Source organism: Plodia interpunctella, chromosome 11 (genome assembly GCF_027563975.2).
Source record: "Plodia interpunctella isolate USDA-ARS_2022_Savannah chromosome 11, ilPloInte3.2, whole genome shotgun sequence".
Classification (NCBI taxonomy): domain Eukaryota; kingdom Metazoa; phylum Arthropoda; class Insecta; order Lepidoptera; family Pyralidae; genus Plodia; species Plodia interpunctella.
In genome coordinates, this window is record NC_071304.1 from 5,493,489 (window position 1) to 5,512,767 (window position 19,279).

Genomic DNA, 19,279 nt, shown 5'->3' on the forward strand with positions numbered 1-19,279 from the left:
GTAACCCGTATTTTACAATATTAATATATTTCACATTTAGGAAATAAACTGATTTTACTTTATTCTAAATAGCTAATACTAATAGTCTGCAACGTACATTATTTGTCGGTGGTTTGTAATTAATTAGATTTAATATCAAACATATTGCCGAAAACTTCGTAAAAGAACACTAGGCCTCACCCGTTGTTGGTTCGTCCAGAAAAACCAATGGCGCGTCACCAAGAAATGCCACAGCTGTGCTCACTTTCCTCTTTGTACCACCGCTACATTGGTTTACCTACATAAAAAATAAAAATAAAATCTTTTCATAGGACATACATTTCATAGGAACGTATATATTTATTATTCTTCGCGTTATATACAAAATGTTTATTAATACCGTGACGATAAAAAGAGATTGAAATGTAAAAGTTGTTGCTCAGTGTGGACGTAGCTTAAGAATAATTTGTTTTTTTTAGATTTCATGGTAAGCACACAATAAAGGCACATGCTGAAGGGACCTTATCAAATCGGTAACTTCAAGGCGTTGACAAAATCTAGTTATTGAACCCACCCTTTTATCATAATGGCGAATGAAGCCAAGTGTGTTGGCGAGTTGCATAGCTCTGGCCTTGCCAACTTTCGAAGGGATCCCGCGCAGTAGACAGAATATCTTGAGAGTCTCCCGGGCCGTCAAGTTATCGAGCAGTGCATCGAATTGGGGGCAATAACCTGAAATAATATAAAGTCATATACCCCACACGTCTATATCACATACAGGGTAGACTAAGCCATACAAATTAATTAATTGAAACGAAAAACCTTTGTTTTTTGCGCATCTAAACATGACTCTCTATCTATTACAATCTGTCGGCGTGCCTTTAATAATATTGTAATAAAGTTAAATAAATAACTACAAAACTAGCAGCAGCACTTTAGTAGTAAGACGGTATAACGTTGCAGTGTCACCTATGTAAGAGTGCACGTTCCGCAAGTCATTCTTGATGGAGAGGCCGTGCACGTACGCGTCGCCCGCGGAGACGGCGGTGTCGCCCGTCAGCATCCGGAACGTGCTTGTTTTCCCCGCGCCGTTGGCGCCCAGGAGCCCGAAACACTCGCTTTTGTTCACCACTGAAATATGATTTTTTAAAACGCATTTGTGGCGTAAACAAATAAAGCGTGTTAAACGTGTGACAAAAATTTCAAAATCTTTGAACTTTCAAGATTGGTCCCTAACATAAATGTATATGTCGTAAGTTAAATATACGGTATAGAGAGTTATTGCAATATTCCAACATGTTATACCGTAGGTATTACTAATAGTATACGCAGTCTGTCGAGAAAGTGAAGACAACGGATTTTAAACAAATTGCATTTTTTTGCCATTGCAATACCAAACATAAACATAGGGGGATGAACGACCAGTGTTGCCAGTCAATAGAAGACGCCGCGACGGAATTTATTTTTCATCACTTTCTTGACAGACTGTAACTTGATGGAGTGACCCAAATAAATTAATCATTTATTTCTGTATTTTAATTGCCTAGGTATAACATTAATTAGATTCTTACTGAAAGTAACCCGGTTGACGGCTAGAAACTTCTTGTAGTATTTAGTGAGGTCCTTGCAGACAAGACTGTGCTGCGAAAATTCGTTGGCTTTGAGCGCGTACACCGCTTGACGCTCCGCGCTCACGTCACTGTCCTCTTCTTCGGGCAACGGCGGGAGCGGCTCTTGCGCTATTTTGTTAGACCCCTAAACAACAATAAATAAAATCAAATTAAATACTAGGTAAGAAATACCGGTTTGTTTGTATAAAACATTTGTAAGTCTTCATAGGAAAGAGCGAACCTTCTTGAACACCTCATACTCCTTGGCAAGTAACAATATGAAAGTCAGCAGGCCGACCAACATCATCATTATCAAGTACCGTCCAATCCCAGGTTCACTGAATTCCAGAAATGGGTTGTCATCGACTGCAACCAAAACAAGAAGTTATTAAATCACTCTTGGATAAAAGTGAAATATATATAAAAAATGACTAAAAATAAATAACATCCAAATGTCAGAATTGTCTTAAAAACAAGATGGATAAAAAGTATTTAAATACATTATACAGGGTTATTTTTAAAACAGAAGCAACGTTGCAGGGCTAGATAGCTGACATCATAAACAACATTTGCTCTACGAGTTTTCAGTGAAGAAGTCGCTATAGTATAACTCATACTAGGTTCTGTATCCGCTTTCTAACTCCTCAAACACCAATTCATTGCCTGAGTCTGCCCTGCCCTGCCTAGCTCCCGACGTTCTATATATCAATTTCATGATGAATAGGCAATTTTAAAGGAAAATAATCCAGATAGAATTAATGTATTAAATATATTTTGGAGATTTTATACATGTATACATACGAAAAATATTAATGAAAAAGCGGAACGTCGGGAGTTAATCGCCCAAATCCGCCAGTAAACTAAATAGTAAAGTATTAGAAAAATGAGAAGAAAATAATAAAAAAATTGGTAATGAAAATAAATTAAAAACAAATACATATTAAAATCAGTACTATTGGACAATCAATCACAAATGAACGAATGAATGGCTGAAAAGTACACGAGTTACTACCAAAGCAAAAAAGTATAATTGAAAGTTGTTGTACAAAATGTACTCACTACACAAACATGGAAGCTGGAAGCATGGAATGGCTTAAATTGCTACTCTTGGTAGACAAATTATCTAAGACTTTTAAAAGTAAAAATAAATTTAAAAAACGGAACAGAGGAGAAAGACTCACTTACTACAACAGACGGTGATGTTGAGCCTGGTGCACAATGTGTCGCGCGAGCAATTTTTTATATTTATAAACTGGTTACACAGTCCATCGCACGCCTTTATGGAGAACGATGAAACGCTCGTGTCCCTGCGTACACAACCCTTTATAGTATAAATATGTTCAGATTTAATTTGAAATAATTATTCAAAATATTATTGCATTAATCGCGCAACCGATTACAGCATTTTAATAAAAAATATCTATTCGTAATGGATATACGTACATCACGGATAGATTATTATCTATTTCTATCCACCCGTACTGACTTCGCTCGGGTAAAACATAATAAATTATAAACCTTCCTCAGGAATCACACTATCCATTGGTGAAAACCGCATGAAAATTGAAAGTTGTTGAGTTTATCGTGAACAGACAGACAGACGCGGCGACTTTGTTTTACAATATGTAAGGATATTTATGACTGTATCAATAATAATGAAAAAATAAATACGCGACAGCAAGCTATTATTAAATATTAACAGAACGTTAACCACTATTAAGATAATTACCTAAAACTTCTACTCAAGCAATAAATGGGCAAAGGCATGAAGATCCAGTCGAAAATACCCGCAAAAAATGGACTGCCCAATTCCGGTATTCTCAGCACTTCCGTTATCAGAAATGGCATGCAGCCTGCAATGTAAAAACAAGAAAACATTACGAAATAGGTGTATCAGATATTAATTCATTATTTAGTAGGTAATAATCAAGCATTCAGAATTTCTCTTCAAAAATATTTATTGCAACATAAAAGATGGAAACTATAACCGTTTGCTTTCCTATTTTTTCTTCTCCCATCCCAAGGTCTTCGGTATTCTTAGTTGTAACAACATTGTCACGTATGCCCTATTTGACGACATCGAGCTGTCCCTTTTGGGTAAAACAAATAATTCAATTTCGTATCTGACGTATTTACGATAACAGGACCGTAATTTTAACTACTCACCAGTAAATATGTTCATAAAGCACATTTTGGAGAACCCAGTGGCGGCAGCTTCGAAATAGAACGAAGCCAAGTAGTGCGCCGGTATTGTAGCAAAGGAAAATATACTCAACACTAGCAGCACCCTACCTGAAACAAATTCAAACATTTAAAATATTATTATTTATTACCTACGTTATTGGGCGTAAACAATGTGTAAAATGAATATTAGCCATATGAATCAATTTTATTTCACTAGAGGCGAATATTGTCAGCAATTTGAATATTGTAATGTCAGCAATGTGAATATTGAAAGCAAATTTTTGAAACCTGAATTTTTCATTGATTTGGTGATTCAGAAATTTGATGCTTTTGTTTTTTGAAAGCCCAATCTAATATTTTCTAGCAGCGCCCCAGGGCTCCATTCCTGCTTGAAATTTGGGATAAGTAACTGTTTCACAACACGTGTTATTCGAGGATTGATTCCACCTATATACCAAATTTCATTACCAACAAAGAAAATTTTGTCTGAAATAGAATGCCATATAAACATTCGTTTAACAGACGTCCTATTATACCACTTGCCTAGTTCGGTAGGCGAGGACAGCGTGGTTTCTTGGAAGCATGCGAGGCAGGTGACTATGCACAGGTGTACGAGAAATAGCCATGTCCAGTCCCACACGAGCGCCGAGCCCCACATCACAGCCGGCCGAACGCCAGATATCCTTTGAAGAAGCTTCGCACCGCTTATGCGCTCCTGGTAAGCGTATACGTAAGTCAGTCTATAAAAAATCTATTCCGTTGAAGGAAAACATCGTGAAGAAACCTGCATACTACATGATTTTTGAGTTTTCTAGTTGTAAATGAATACTGCCGCAAGATGGCTGTTGTCGTAAAATCATGAATAAAATTTGACACAACGGTAAATATAAGAAAACTTTACAACAGTTACAAACACACAAAATGAATATAAAAATAGGTATTTTAATATTCATCTTGTTTTATTACTAAAGAACCCTTTGTTTTGCTTACCTTTATCACAAATAGGACGAGAAAGGCCGTGACGAAAGCCATACAGAAACCAATGTTGAACGCAAATTGAAATCCCATACTGCTCCCAGTAGCCATTACTTTAACCTACAAATCAAATCACGGTATAAAGAAATAGTATAATCATAGAATTCTTACAGTTGTGTATTGGCCTTAATATTTACTAGACAGCCGAGCTTGTGCCTAGAATGAGGCTGTCATTAAGTTTCGCTCTGTATTCAAGTTTATTCTCATTTAATTCAATATTACTTACCAAGTTGTCTATAGAGTACGGCAATGGGTGATTCACGATCGTTAAGGTGCTTTCTGGTGAATGAGCACGAAGTATGGCATCATTTACGTAAGCGAGCGAGATAGCAGAGTCGTGATAACCATAGTTACTGAACCAGCCGATTATTTCGTTGTCAGAAAATGTAGCACCAATCAGAGTTTCATATCTAACTCTTGTGAAATCTTCTTTAGCCTAAAATTAAAAAAAATACAGCTTCCTATCGATATTTACGAAAAACATTATCGATATGTGTTTTGCAAAGCCATGCAATTTTGTTATCTGAAACCTTGCCATTCCCAATGATGAGAACCTTATGGCCTAGTGGAGACCGATAATGAGTAACTATCCAAATGCTTGACTATAAGCCCACGGATTCATGTTATATTTTAAAATAAAATATATAATATATATAAAATAGAGATGTATGCAATTTTAAAAACTTACCAATTTTATATAAAAGTTGGCAATATCCATAGTTCCAACGTCAGTAAGTTTCATATCTGGATCCAGAGAATCGTCAAAATATTTCTTATAGGCATTCATCGCCTTAAATTCTAAACTGTTCTTACTGATATTAGTGTTGGATATAAGTGTTTCTGTAGATGAAAACCCGCTTTCTAAACTAAGTTCTAATGGAGGTAGCTGCGACATAAATTTCCAAGATCTTGAAATTATCACAGATAGAGTAATGTTTATAATAGGTGTTATGAATTGTATTAATGCCGTTAACTTGTTCCTCATAGAGTTGTACGCGAGCTTCAAAAACATTGCTTTAATATGATTCTTCAGTAGTTTGAATCCCCTCACTTTTTCTATAGGATCGTTGTTCACTGAAAAAAAAAAGATTCATGAACTGACGCCGAAATAAATTTCACTGAATCTGTTCATAGTTTGTTGCAGCCTTACGGCATGCGTTATATACGTAATTACAATTTAAATATTTGTATTTTATAGATATTTATCTGCGTTCCTGATTGTGTTGTAGTAATTTCTATGTTTGTGTACGTACACATACCACTAGACAAGTTTAGATATTACAGTAGCCGTTGACTTGTACATTTATAATTATATTTACTTGAGTGTGGTATGGGAAGTCAATACAGTCTGACAAGCATAATTTGACGGGTGGTAGAAAAGCAAACTAAACGTTGAGGTATTGAAAATTCTTATTTAGAACGTAGGTGGCGCCCCACTACAACGCCCAATTATTATTGTCAGTATATATACATAGTAGGTCAAAGTGTCTGTCAGTTATGTTTGTACTGTTGTTGTCAATGTCATTAACATTTATGAACCATGGAATTAGTACTCGTAAGTACTTACTAAATCCATTTATGATCCCTATTCCCCTTCCCACTATTTGGTAACTATTCAAAATAGCAGTTTTTAGCATATTGCATAGCAGTTTAGCAGTTTTTACATGTGAAGGCTTTAAGGTGAAGTGACTAAGGGACACTCCCCAAGTGTTTACAACACTATGATAGGATCATACCAATAAATATTACCCAATTACCAATTCAGCACTAAGTATCCTTAGCTATGAATTATATATCATACGAAACTTTTAAAATATTCATTGTTTTGTGTTTTCAAATTCTTGCAACTTAATTTATGGCTTGTTATAAAATCTTATATTGCGTTGCCTAATTAATATTTACGATCGATGGAGTCATAATCATAAGAAGCAATAATTTCTATACTCACCTACACTATCAGTAACATTGTCAAATGGCACTATTACGGTTTTACTATTTGTATCATTATTTTTATAAGGTGAAATTTCCACCATATCTTCAGCACCAGCTCTGAAAAAAAAAGGTACATAGGTATAATAGTTTATATGAAGCTTCATATTCATGCCGCGAAGAGGTAAAAAGTAAATATAAATACAGAAACTAAAAAAAAATTATAATAACTGTTGCCGGTGGCGAACTTATTTGTTATACAATACAAACCCTCATTACTGGAAAAGAAATTTCAAGAAAAAAAAAGGAGATTGTTGGTTTTAAAATAATATATAAATTCATTTCAGGTAATAACAAATATGCACACCAAATTTTATTAAAATTGGTTCAGCGGTTTTCTGTGAAATAATAACAGACAGATAGACTTTCACATTTATAATATGAGACTTACTTCATAAAAACTTCTTCAAGACTGGTGACCGATAGTCCATAACTGGAAACTTGCAGGTTTTCTCTTTTCTGTTCAAAATCTTTTAGCATAGTGGGAAATACGCTCACTGCCTCATTTGGCAGGATATATGTCAATTCAGATCCTAAAAAGTTAAAATACTTAAATCCTTTACATTTTTACAACATAACATAATTTCTAATTTCTTTTTATATGTTTATACTAAAATGAAATTTAGAATCAGGGCGATTTCTATTGTCGGCAATTACGAACTCATAAAAATGGGTGGATCGAGTAATAATATAATAAACAATTATTGTGTTACCTATATTCGTGTTTTCTTTTACATCAGGTACATACGACTTGAAGAACTGAGTCACTTCTTCCACTTTGCAATTCTCGGCCTTTACTATAGTGAGCTTGTAGCCGATCCCGTAGTGTTTCTTCAGAAAGTATGATGTGCCTATACATTGCAGCTTTCCGCCGGACATTATAGCTATTCGGTCGCCTAACACGTCCGCCTCGTCCATAAAGTGAGTTGTCAGTATCATTGTTCGACCTGTTCAAATTCATCAGCTATAAAATTTTAATTCAGTTATTGATATTTAAATGATTTATATTTATATACATTGCTTTAAAACGTATTTTGATTTAAAATGTGGGTAGGCTCTGGATTTGTGAACTAATCATAAATATAGTTGCCAGTTAGTAGAGGCTTACAGTCCAACTTGTAGGTCGAAATAGTTACACTACCCTGCGCATGATTACTTCGAGTAGGAAGACATTTTAGATAGAGTAGAGAGATATTTAATTTACGGTACCTAATTATGGTAATATGAATCCAAGTTATTATATATGAAATTTACTGCATTCGCGATTTAATCACCATCCGATTATGTTTATTACTACATAGTATAAAACAAAGTCGCCCTCCGCGTTTGTATGTTTCTAAGCTTTCTTCTTGTAAACCACGCAACGGATTTTGATGCAGATTTCATTGTTACTTGAACAATTGTTCTCGAAAGAATAACCCCGTGCGTACTAAGTTATCTATAAGCCGGGCCAGTTATCTTCAAAGCATATCTTTGAATAAATGCTTTGAATTTGACTTGGGGTCGAACTGAGGTACTAACCTTTCTTCTCTTTGAGCAGTAGGTCCCACAAGGCCCGTCGCGCGGCAGGGTCGAGCCCAGAAGTGGGCTCGTCCAATAAGACCACACGGGACGAGCCGCACATAGCAGCACCCACCGACAACCGCCGCTTCTGCCCGCCTGACAATCTCTTTGACAGGACGTTTCTCTGGAAGTATGATACGCGGTGTAACAAATAAAATGTAAAGTGGGCCGATAAGACTCGTGTGGACTCATTTGAATGCAGCAAATACGGTAGTGCAAAATTATGTCTATTTTTTTTTTATTAGTCTTCTTCTCTGGATAACGTCGTCCACGCGCTATATGTTTTGTTGTATTCATATAGTAATTGTTACATTTCGTTAGGGCAATTAAATATTTTAATTCTCAACACGGAATCGATTTACTTAGAGAACACTAAATAGCGCCATACCTTAATCGTATGGCGCTATTTAGTAAACCGATACAAGTCAACAATAAACTGATCGTACCTTCTCTTCTAATTCCAATAACTTAACAAAATGGTCTACTTCTTGTTTGATTCTTGATTTAGGAACTCCTTTCAGTCTTGAATAGAATATAATATGTTCGGCTACGGTTAGATCAGGAAAGAGAACGTTATGTTGCGGACATATGCCGAGGGACTCGCGGGCGAGATGGGTCTCTGTCACAATGTCGTAGCCGTTTATAACAGCGGTGCCAGAAGTCGGTGGCACCATGCCTATCGGGACAAATTAACATAAGTAATCAATGAGAAGTTGAAAACATGTTTGGTCTTATTTGTTGACTGGTAGCGTCAAAGTCTACCATTTGTACATAGAGGTTTATATGAGTAATAAATAATTTAAAACGTTGACGAAGCTTAATCGGATTCTTCTGTCGTAAATTATACACTTTCTGTGAAAAGATGTTGCGGATATACATCAAAGTTTTGTTTAGTGTATCAAAAGTTGGTTTTATAAGAATAAATTTGAGTTAGAAATTACCTAGTTTATTTATTATTTTACTATCAAGACGAATAAAACGGATTAAAACGGATGTGGTTTATAAACAAGTTCTGGTCCAAACCTGAATCGTATAGATTGAATAATTGATATAAGATGATCATTTTCAATTTATACAAATACTCGTGCAGACATAAATTTATTCACTTTAGAATAACGAAAATAAATCAGTTAGGAAATTTGACATATGTAGTTTGTAGTATTTCATTCGTCATTAACATATGCCATTTATTGGAGAAACAATACGTTATGGTGTCAAGGCCGAACAGTGACACAGAACGACTACAGCAGGTAACAGTGACTAAATGGGGACACATCTGTTTAGATCGTTTAAATGCACACTAAGTAGTAGTACTACTAGTTAGGACATAAAATACTTCCAACTATTTAATTGGCATTAATAAGGCGAGTTGCGTGCAGAAATTAATTAGAATGGTCGCTCACTCTATACAGCCAATATCATGACTAAGCAATGTAAGCATTATTATCCAGTGCAATAAGGTCGAAAATACATTATTTTAGCTTAGTTAATAGTCTTTTTTACCTGTAAGCATAGATATTGTTGTAGTTTTCCCAGCCCCATTATGACCTAATAATACTGTTATTTCATTTTCGTACATTCTAAGATTGAGATTATCTACAGCCTTTTTATCTCCTGAGTATACTTTAGTGAGATTCTGAAACGAAAAATTTAGTCATTACTATATGGTATATTTGTTCGCATTATCACGTAAACCCTAAACGTAATGACGATGAAGAGTTTTTAGATTTCAAAGGTTTCATAAGTACATAAAATGTGACTTTTGTAACTAGTGAGTAATAATAGTAAATTAGTAGCCAAGGGCTGTAAGGCATCAATTGCAGCCCGAGATATTTAGGTATATTTAGCTATAGTTCGAGGGTGCAATTGATTCTTACATCCGAACTAACTACTCCGCTTTACATCTCAATTGTAAGGTAAGTAGAAAAAATTGTTTTTTCCTAATTAGCATGTAATTATATAAAAAAAAAAACAAAAAACAAACGTTAAAGTAAAAGTTTTATATTCCCGCTTTTTTTCATTAAAAAGAACCGAGTAAAGAACTTTTTTTTTTCAAGAACGAAATTGAGTTTCGCGGTTCGATATCTATTTAAAATTGATGACTATAATATTCAACGAAGACAAGGCTAAATAGCGAAGCGACCTCTTTGGTCATTGGGCTTTTCTAGCTACATTATTACCCTAGAGCGCTTATTGGTCACCTACAAGCCCCATTTAGGGGTAATAAGAACCTACTTACCGAATATGAGAAATGTAAAGTTAATTATTTTTATGACCATTACGTAACTATTATGGGACAATTGCCGAGTCACCTTTATATTGACGCCCATGGGCACGCCCTTCGGTTCTTCGTCATGGACGACCTTGAGAAGAGCGTCCTGGTACTCCACATCAGCACCGCTATCTTTCGTCAACGCTGAAAATAGACATAGTTACGTAGCCTTTTATGTTACATTAATCAATAGTTTTTATGTCAACCACAATCTTGAAGTAGAATAGGTACGTCTTTAATATAAATAAATATTATTCAAAAACATGTTCTCAATCTAACGTTTGCGTATGGCCCATCTTATTTGATAGCGTATCTTGCTTTCATTCGCGAGATAAATATTTAACTGTGTTAATGTCAATTAACATAAATGTGAGCAGGGTATGTACATAACAATTAAAAGTGGCATTTTCGAGTAATGAGAAAACATCGACACCAGAGGGGCGAAATAACTTCCATAACGTACACGTCCGGCAGTGATGAAGACCACATGTACTACATGTACTAAGTGATAAATAGCGCACCAGAACAACACGCGTGGTATGATATAAAAATAGAATATGCTTACGTAATTCTACTAACTCACAAAATCTTCAAGAGAATCACGATCGACATGTTGTTCGCAATGCACTTTTTTACTTAAGATTCTCAATATATACCACCGATGTATTGCTGTCTCATTCTATCTCTCTAAACTGATGTCCGTGCGATGTATTGTTATGTATCAGCTGTCAAGTTTTCTTACCCCTTAGTCGCCTATCCATGGGTGGATATTGAGTGGTACTGATTGAAACCACACATCTCAAAAACACGACAATAAATCAGGGCTCCGAAAACAAAATTTAAATAATTACCAGCATTATTTAAATTACTTTACAAATAGAACCATTATGTCAAATATAGTAAAGCATATATTGCTTAGTTATATACTTATAAAAGGAAACATGTTGTACTGATAATTTCGCAATACTTATATAATAACAGGAAGTAACGATAAACTGGGATTCATATCAAACAATAGGGTGTTCTAGGGACTATATGCGAAATCTAACGTAAATTCTAACGTTAACATATATTTTAGAGCTGTAATGGTGTATTTTAAGTTAGTGAAAGTAGTGGTGTAAGGCCATATCTACTATGTGGCGGTGGCGGGAATTTAAACAATCAAAAGAAAGTTTCATATTCGTTTCTCATTTTCTTTTTTATGAAATTAGGTTTAAATTCAATTTTCGATTCTAACTATGAAAGCATTTTTCATTATTTCATCATAGCACTTACCCTAATTGTCAATGGTAACAGTCAATGGTATTTCGGTAAAAAGTACTACACATATATGTATAGTATGATTAATAAACATCACTCACCGGCAACTTTGTTTTTATTCGGCATCCAAAAACTCTTAGTAACGGGGAAGTACCAAGGCAAAGGCACACCGTACAGCCCCGGCCTAACCTTTTCCACATACATGGCAATTAGCATATACAGTATGGAGTCTAGGACCAGCATCAGCGCCACGTGGCCAGGTTGGTAGTTGTCGTGGTACGATACAGGCTTGAAGAAATCAGTCCATTGTAGACCTAGAATATTTTAATATATTATACCTAACACTTATATATATAAAAGAGAGAAAATGATCATAATTCAAGTTTCATTTCTATTGTATATCTATGTACAAGCTGTTCAATATGCATGACTAATGTGACATATATAGTCATACCCCCACTATATCGAATTGACGTCATAATTCAAAACTACCGATTTAGCTATGTGGTTATAATGCTTCCACGACTGTTTTTTACTATGCTACTACTCGTATTACTGGTGTCAGTAATATAAATGACATAATATCAAATATGACCACGAATACCAACTGACGATAGCAGTATAGGTAGGTACTACGAGTATGTTACACTAGTTAATTGAGATCAAGTTTTCTCACGAAAATTTTTTTCAGAGGCAGCAACCAGACCTATTTATAGAAGGACTACGTATTCAAAATGATGTCCATTCAAGTGGCCCATTACATTATTGATTAAAATGTGGGAACGAGCAGTATGCATACATGCAGGTCATACATACTAAAAACTAGCACATGGTACGATTCCCGCTGTTATACCTAATAGAAAAACAGTTGCGTCTCCGATCACTATGCCATTTAGGTAGGTAGTTAAAAAGGTAAATTGTGTTATGTCTTTTATTGAAGTATATATTTTAAAATTCAATACCTATTCTGCATATTAACCATTAATAATTTGTTATTTATACAAATAGCTATCGACCCTCCGGCTTCGCTCGGGTAAACCTTAATAAAATAAACCTACACCTAAACCATCCACAGAAATTACGATTTATTAAAAAAAACCCGCGTCAAATCCGTTGCGTAGTTTTAAAGATCTAAGCATAGGTGTACTGTACATAGCGACAGACAGCGGGTAGCGATTTTGTTTTATAGTACTACTTATGTAGTGAAGTCATTAATTTGTAAAGTGCAAAGATATTGATTTTTATAATTCAGTAGGTATTATACAAGGTGACTTTTTATATATTGGCAATATTTTGTTTACATGCTCAGTCCATGATTCTGAACAACTTTTATTATGGGAGTAACTACGAAATCGCGAAAAAAATCTGCCGCTCTATATCAAATTAAATACTTACCAAGTTGTGGAAAATGTATGGATCAGCTGATTCTTTTTTTCGGATTTCAAGGTTGCCTCCATACGAAAAGTTGTTCAGTAGGTAGTGAGTAGGTACCTACCATCGACTGAGCATGTAGATAAAATTATGGCAATGTATAAGAAATCACCTGTAGTAGTACCCAACTAAAATTGTTAGACATAAAAAATATAGTTTGTTTATTATCTTTTAACGTTTAGGAGCTGTACATTATATGTATACTGATTAGTAGGTAACTCAATAAAAAGACATGTTAAGATTGTGTACATTCTCCTAAAATTCAAATCCATGTTCATTGTCGTGAACTCAATTTATTTTCTTGGAAAAATAACGTCACGAGCGTGAAAGATGTCGTTGAACCTTAGTTGCTTGTCAATTGTACCACAATGACAATTGCCATGTACCACAATGACAATTGCCAATGAATCGAACTATTTGATAGGGACAATCTCCAATGCATGAATATTGAATAGGTATGTTCAGAAGCAAACAGTTCGATTCAATATACCTACCTGTTTATTTACTCTATATCGTAATAGAGACTTTGTGTTAGACAAACAAAAACAAAAAAAATACAAAAGGGCAAACATTCATATCATAATAGGCAAGTAGCTAATATGTAAGAATCCTAAAGGTCTTAGTTACGAGAAATGGCAATGAAGCGTCTCCTCTTTCCTTTCGCTTTCTGGCAATGTTCTAGTAGATACAGGAATTGCAGGGAAGAACATAAAAAAGTGTTACCTCACCTCTAGAAGTTCCCTCGCACATAATCAACATCTGAAAAGCATATCCCATAGCAGCATTGGATACTAAGCTAAGAACCATTTTAGTGGTTAAACTGATGTCCTCATAGAGAACTTGTGTCAGCATGAATACAGAGTAGGTGGAAAACCACGCAAGACCCATAAAAGATGCTGCAGTGTTTGCTGCAACAAATAAGTTAATCACAATTAGTGGCGGTACCGGAGGAATAGTCGGTGCCGATACAAGAACCCTAAAGCTTATCCGCATGATTTCATATAATAAAACTTAATCAGCTTTTTACTAATTTAATGTAGGTCTATTTTGTTGCCTAAAATAAACGAATTTTTTTAAGTTGGGGTGGAATTTAGTCTAGTCTAGTAGGTCAAGAAGACAGTGTTAATAAGTTCTAATTTAACAATTTTCATTTCCCAATTTCTTTTTTTACACCAGAAACCTTGGTTCTAGCTAGGCCATTGATCGCTAAATAGTCATTTCCAGCATTTCGTCGCCGTGAAACGCCGAAAGAAACTAATTACATATGTACCAATTTACATTACTTAATGAATAGAATAACAGTTTCATGACACTGTAAAGAAATAAAGACAGCAAATAATAACTAACTGTATTCCAATGACCTCAAATGCAAGCTCGTATCTCAATTATGGAACGTGTACTGTATTATGACTCGTTAAAATATGATAGTTATGAATGATTAATCATTGGAGAATCACAGTGATAAGCGGCATCACGAAAATCATAACTGGTTGGAAATGTGGAAAATACCAACGTTGAGATTGTCAATTAATACTTTATTTACTGTATGTATAGGTAGATTATGCAATGAGTGATTGATAATATAAACGTTCATACATTCAATACTTATTAGGTAGCCTAATGATCACCTTACTAGAATAGAATAAGAATAGAATTAATTTACCTTATTAGAATTTAGTTTAGTAACAACAACTATATAAAAATTTCGTGAATAATAAAAGCGCGTTGTAATAATAAATAGATGTTGATGATCTTTAATAGATACCATCCAATCGACAACTTACTACATCTATCCTAGTCTCTCTCAGTAGTTTTTATAAACGTAAGCTTATGACTGTGATATTTGATACTCTTTCAAGGTCGGACCCACAGGTGGGATTTCCGTGGAAATTAGTTTCTACACGTGTAAGATGAAATCTGGAATAACACGGAGCCCCGGGGCGCAGCTAAGTATCTAATACTTAGATAAATTCACGTTTGCCCCCGTTAAACTCAATAACCACTCAACCGACAAAGTGGAAATTTTGCACACTTCCATATTCATAAAGAGTGGACGATTAGACTCTACAATATTTCTGAGATTTTAACATAAAAATATAAAATATTATCACTTACCACGTGTAAAGAAGACACTGACCATGAAACTAAAGGCCAATGAAGCCATTACGAACAGTACTAAAAAGAAAAACAAAACTGAGCATGGCGTAAATGTTAACAAGGAATACGATTCTCCAGTAGAAGTCCACTTTAACGGCACCTAAAATTATTCAAAATGTTGTAAGTAATGTAAAATGACAGCCAAACAAGTGTACTCATAGAAGAACATAACAGTAACCTTGTAATTTAGTACAAAATCTGTATAATGCAATCAGATAATCAGTAAATAAAAATTACCTTGAACAATATGACCATACAGATGACAGATATGAGTAAAAATGAAAATTGTTTGATGAACCATGCTAGCCAATGGAGCCAGGACGGTAAACCCATAATTGTCATAGTTTCCTTTAAAAAAAAAGAAAATAAAATTATTGTAAATAATACAGATAGTTAAATTATTTTCATTTTATTTTTAATAAAATGTACAATTGTATTTTTATTAAAAATATGAAAAAAAACTATTTAGTTTTATTAATTTGCGTATTTTTTCTTATGTTCGACGTTTGACGAATTAATTCCGATTTTTTAAACATTAGGTTTCATAATCTCGCTTGTCACAAAAAATCAGACAACGCTGGATTACATACAAATAAAATAGAAAGGGTTGTAACTATTGTATTTATATATAAACAAGCCTACCAGAGGAGAAGCTATTTCTCTCCTTAGCGTGTCGACTCGGCTAATATAAAAAAGTACCTTCAATTGTAATTCCTTTTCAGCAGTGATCACTCTCACTGTATTAACAAAAGTATAAGCAAAGCAGAGCATAATTATCATTGAGATGAATCTCTCTAGGGCTACAAGTAGTTGGTCATCTCTGTAGGCTAGTTGAGGATATCTTTGTAAAAGAACTGTTGTATCAAAGTCTTTGCCTGTCTTGATCTTTATTATTTCTCTAGAAACTGCATGTTGAACTGCGAGAAACATCTCGGGAGAATACCCTAAAATCAATGCATCTTTCTATTTAATTTATAATGGCAAGGTAGGCACTTAAATAATATTAAATAAGAAAAAATATACTTATAAATGGCATAAAACAGTGGCAATTTCTTTTATTACAAGTACATGTAGTTATATTTTTGTATCTATATAGAACATATATAAAAGGATGTAAAAGTAATTTTCATTAGACAAGCTACTTACCCGGTGTTTTTCCACCATACATGTTATCAGGTTCCCTTGGCCCTGGTCTAGGGAACAATGGAAATAAGAGGTTTGTTCTCCAACTAGCTCTTAGAGGATGCTCAAGCATAGGAGTTCTCATAACTGCAGGAAACCTTAAAGTTACTACAATATCATCTGGCCATTCAGTTGCATCTAAAATATCAAAATTGAACTGTGAACAGTAGGGAACTATGAATGAAAACAGATGAATCATACAAATGTTAAGATCATAATTATTTCTTCTTTATCGATGTTATTACATCATAAGTAGGAAGGTGTACCTAGACAACTTAGACAATTATTTTTTAACCTGGCACATTGAAAAAAAGAAATAATCAACATAAAACTACTATATATAGATTGAGTGCTTACTTATCATTCTGTCATCATACTGAATTCCAGCAAGGTATTTGTTCATAGCTAAAGGTTGAGTGAGAGCTTTTTCCATTGCTAAGGCATTTTCAAATCCTTCTGGCTCTGGAATCATCTGGGTGTTGAACAAAAAAGCAAGCATACCAAGATTGTCTTTAGCTACATCTGACATAGCTTCTTTAGTAACTTGCCTTGTGAGATTATTCTCAGGGGAAAATGCAAGATTACCTTGGTTATCAGAACCCAGTAAATCTTTCCTGTATATAAAAACAAAACAGATCAATAATTATATTAAATATAAAAAAAAAAAAACTTTATTAATTAATAAATTATACTAATATATTAAATTATTAATCTAAAAATAAATAAAAAATACTTACATGTTATCAAAATTGGCACTCATATTGACATATGTAGGCATAAAAGATTCATAAGATCTATCTGGTTTTGATATTGGATTAACAAGGAACCTCACTAATATTAGAAACAATGAAAATATAACAGGAGATGCAATTTCAAACAAAGTCTGCCATTTGTGCCGTCTTTGAAGGAGAAAGTTTTTCCAAATTAGTAGTTTTAGTTTTTCAAGGTGAGACATGTTTATCTGAAATATTTAGATAACATTAAAATTCTGCAAACATCCCAGTTCATTCATTACATAAATAAATTATAGTGCAGTGGAGGTCACATGCCACTGCACTTTACACTAAAATTAAAATAAAAATATTTTTCAATGAAATTGACAATATATATAAAATAAAGTAATTTTTAAACTGAATTAAATTTACCTACATATATATCACTTTTCCATAGATTTCCAAAGGAAAGTGTACCCAGACTAGAGTTTTTGCATGGTGGGGTTGATTTTACCAATTAGCCATCATCAATTATTCATACTGAAAAATAACTCAAAGGATGAAGATCAAGCTATACATTATAGTCTAAAATGTGAAATTGTAATAATACATGTATTAGATTATAGACATATTCTGTTAGACACTAAACAGTATTTTCCCAGTTTCTTCTCTAACAGTCTGGCACAAGCCCATCTACTTGTTGTGTTGCACCACCATCAGCTGGGATCCTTTTCGGCATAGACCCCTAATTTGTAGATGTATAACAAATGTAAAATTGTAATTTTATGTTTCTTTTGCCGAATAAAGCATTTTCTTTAATTCTTTCTATCAGAAAGTGGGAAAATAGGAGTAAATCCATCTATGGTAGGAGTTAATGTGAAAACACTTTTAGATCAACAGATAATTCTTTTTCACATAATGGAACAAAGACTTTTGTTTCAACTCTCCAGACAAAAAAGATTAAGATTAGTTAAAATTGGTTAAATTAATACCTATTACCCCCGTTTACTTCGGAACCCTAAAAAATTGTGAGTGAATTAGTACAGTGCTGGATCCAACGTAAATATCCACTACCTACACAGTTTTTTTGTGGCTAACGTATAACTAGCATACCTATGTTATTATTTCCAAAGAAAAGGGAAAGTATAACTACAGACTTTACCGAGGTAATACATAAAATTAAAATAGTAAATATTCGGCTTTATATCATGTATAATGTTATTAAAGGTAAACTTGTAATTCAATGGGTTGTAGCTATAGTATATACAAACAGACAAATACCAGATCGACCGTCGTATCTGCAATTATATATTAGTATTTCGTAGTTACAATTTCCAATTCACAAAAATCACACCCTCTCCTCTCATGAAACTAAAACAACTGACTGACATTGATTGAATGACTGATGTTTACCTTGATTGGAAATTGACAATGACTTGACGTGACTGAAATGACAATGAAGTATAAAAGGCCGTTTGTGGTCGATTCCCACAGATCTTTACTTATTGATGTATATCATGGATTTAGTAAGTACTACGGAGTACCTACTAATTCCATTATGTATATCTATTTGTGAGTATTCCAAATATTTGTCAAATGTAAGTTTTATCTCTTTTGTTGATAATTATTGTATACTTACAATCAGAATAAGCAATGAAATAGTAAAATAGAGTAATCGCGAATTGCGTAGATTATATTAAATTTATTCTTAAATGACTAAAAATTTCCATCCCTTTGAGACTGAAATCGCGACCATAAGAAAACTGAAGGGCGGTTAACTGGTCCTGAAAATAATAACACTATTTTAGGTAATGTTTTGTGTTATTTGGTCAGCTGTGGTCATAAACTTGATTTTGACTGAAGATCTTACCTGTACGAAGTCGATATTTTAATAAGTTTTCTCA

The 19,279-nt window shown here is 34.0% G+C and overlaps 1 protein-coding gene across 2 annotated transcripts in view; it reads right to left on the reverse strand.

Annotated features, from left to right (window-relative positions):
* Abca3 (ATP binding cassette subfamily A member 3) overlaps positions 1-18,771 on the reverse strand; it is a 22,240-nt gene extending 3,469 nt beyond the window's left edge. The window contains exons 1-29 of one of the 2 annotated variants that reach the window (XM_053752151.1): positions 18,657-18,771; positions 17,812-17,915; positions 17,400-17,623; positions 17,020-17,276; positions 16,627-16,800; positions 16,180-16,424; positions 15,718-15,828; positions 15,439-15,580; positions 14,052-14,231; positions 11,994-12,206; positions 10,673-10,776; positions 9,864-9,996; positions 8,807-9,036; positions 8,319-8,484; positions 7,511-7,744; positions 7,189-7,330; positions 6,757-6,857; positions 5,497-5,882; positions 5,035-5,244; positions 4,764-4,868; positions 4,317-4,488; positions 3,756-3,881; positions 3,319-3,442; positions 2,775-2,896; positions 1,831-1,955; positions 1,551-1,734; positions 949-1,110; positions 554-711; positions 181-277 (exon numbers count right to left, since the gene is read on the reverse strand). In XM_053752151.1, coding sequence (XP_053608126.1) covers positions 181-277; positions 554-711; positions 949-1,110; positions 1,551-1,734; positions 1,831-1,955; positions 2,775-2,896; positions 3,319-3,442; positions 3,756-3,881; positions 4,317-4,488; positions 4,764-4,868; positions 5,035-5,244; positions 5,497-5,882; positions 6,757-6,857; positions 7,189-7,330; positions 7,511-7,744; positions 8,319-8,484; positions 8,807-9,036; positions 9,864-9,996; positions 10,673-10,776; positions 11,994-12,206; positions 14,052-14,231; positions 15,439-15,580; positions 15,718-15,828; positions 16,180-16,424; positions 16,627-16,800; positions 17,020-17,276; positions 17,400-17,617 — 4,621 coding nt within the window. In that variant the 5' untranslated portion in view covers positions 17,618-17,623; positions 17,812-17,915; positions 18,657-18,771. Of the gene's footprint in view, positions 1-180; positions 278-553; positions 712-948; positions 1,111-1,550; positions 1,735-1,830; positions 1,956-2,774; positions 2,897-3,318; positions 3,443-3,755; positions 3,882-4,312; positions 4,489-4,763; positions 4,869-5,034; positions 5,245-5,496; positions 5,883-6,756; positions 6,858-7,188; positions 7,331-7,510; positions 7,745-8,318; positions 8,485-8,806; positions 9,037-9,863; positions 9,997-10,672; positions 10,777-11,993; positions 12,207-14,051; positions 14,232-15,438; positions 15,581-15,717; positions 15,829-16,179; positions 16,425-16,626; positions 16,801-17,019; positions 17,277-17,399; positions 17,624-17,811; positions 17,916-18,656 lie in introns of both variants that reach the window. The other variant, XM_053752150.1, reaches the window with a different exon arrangement.
* Positions 18,772-19,279: the final 508 nt, after the last annotated feature.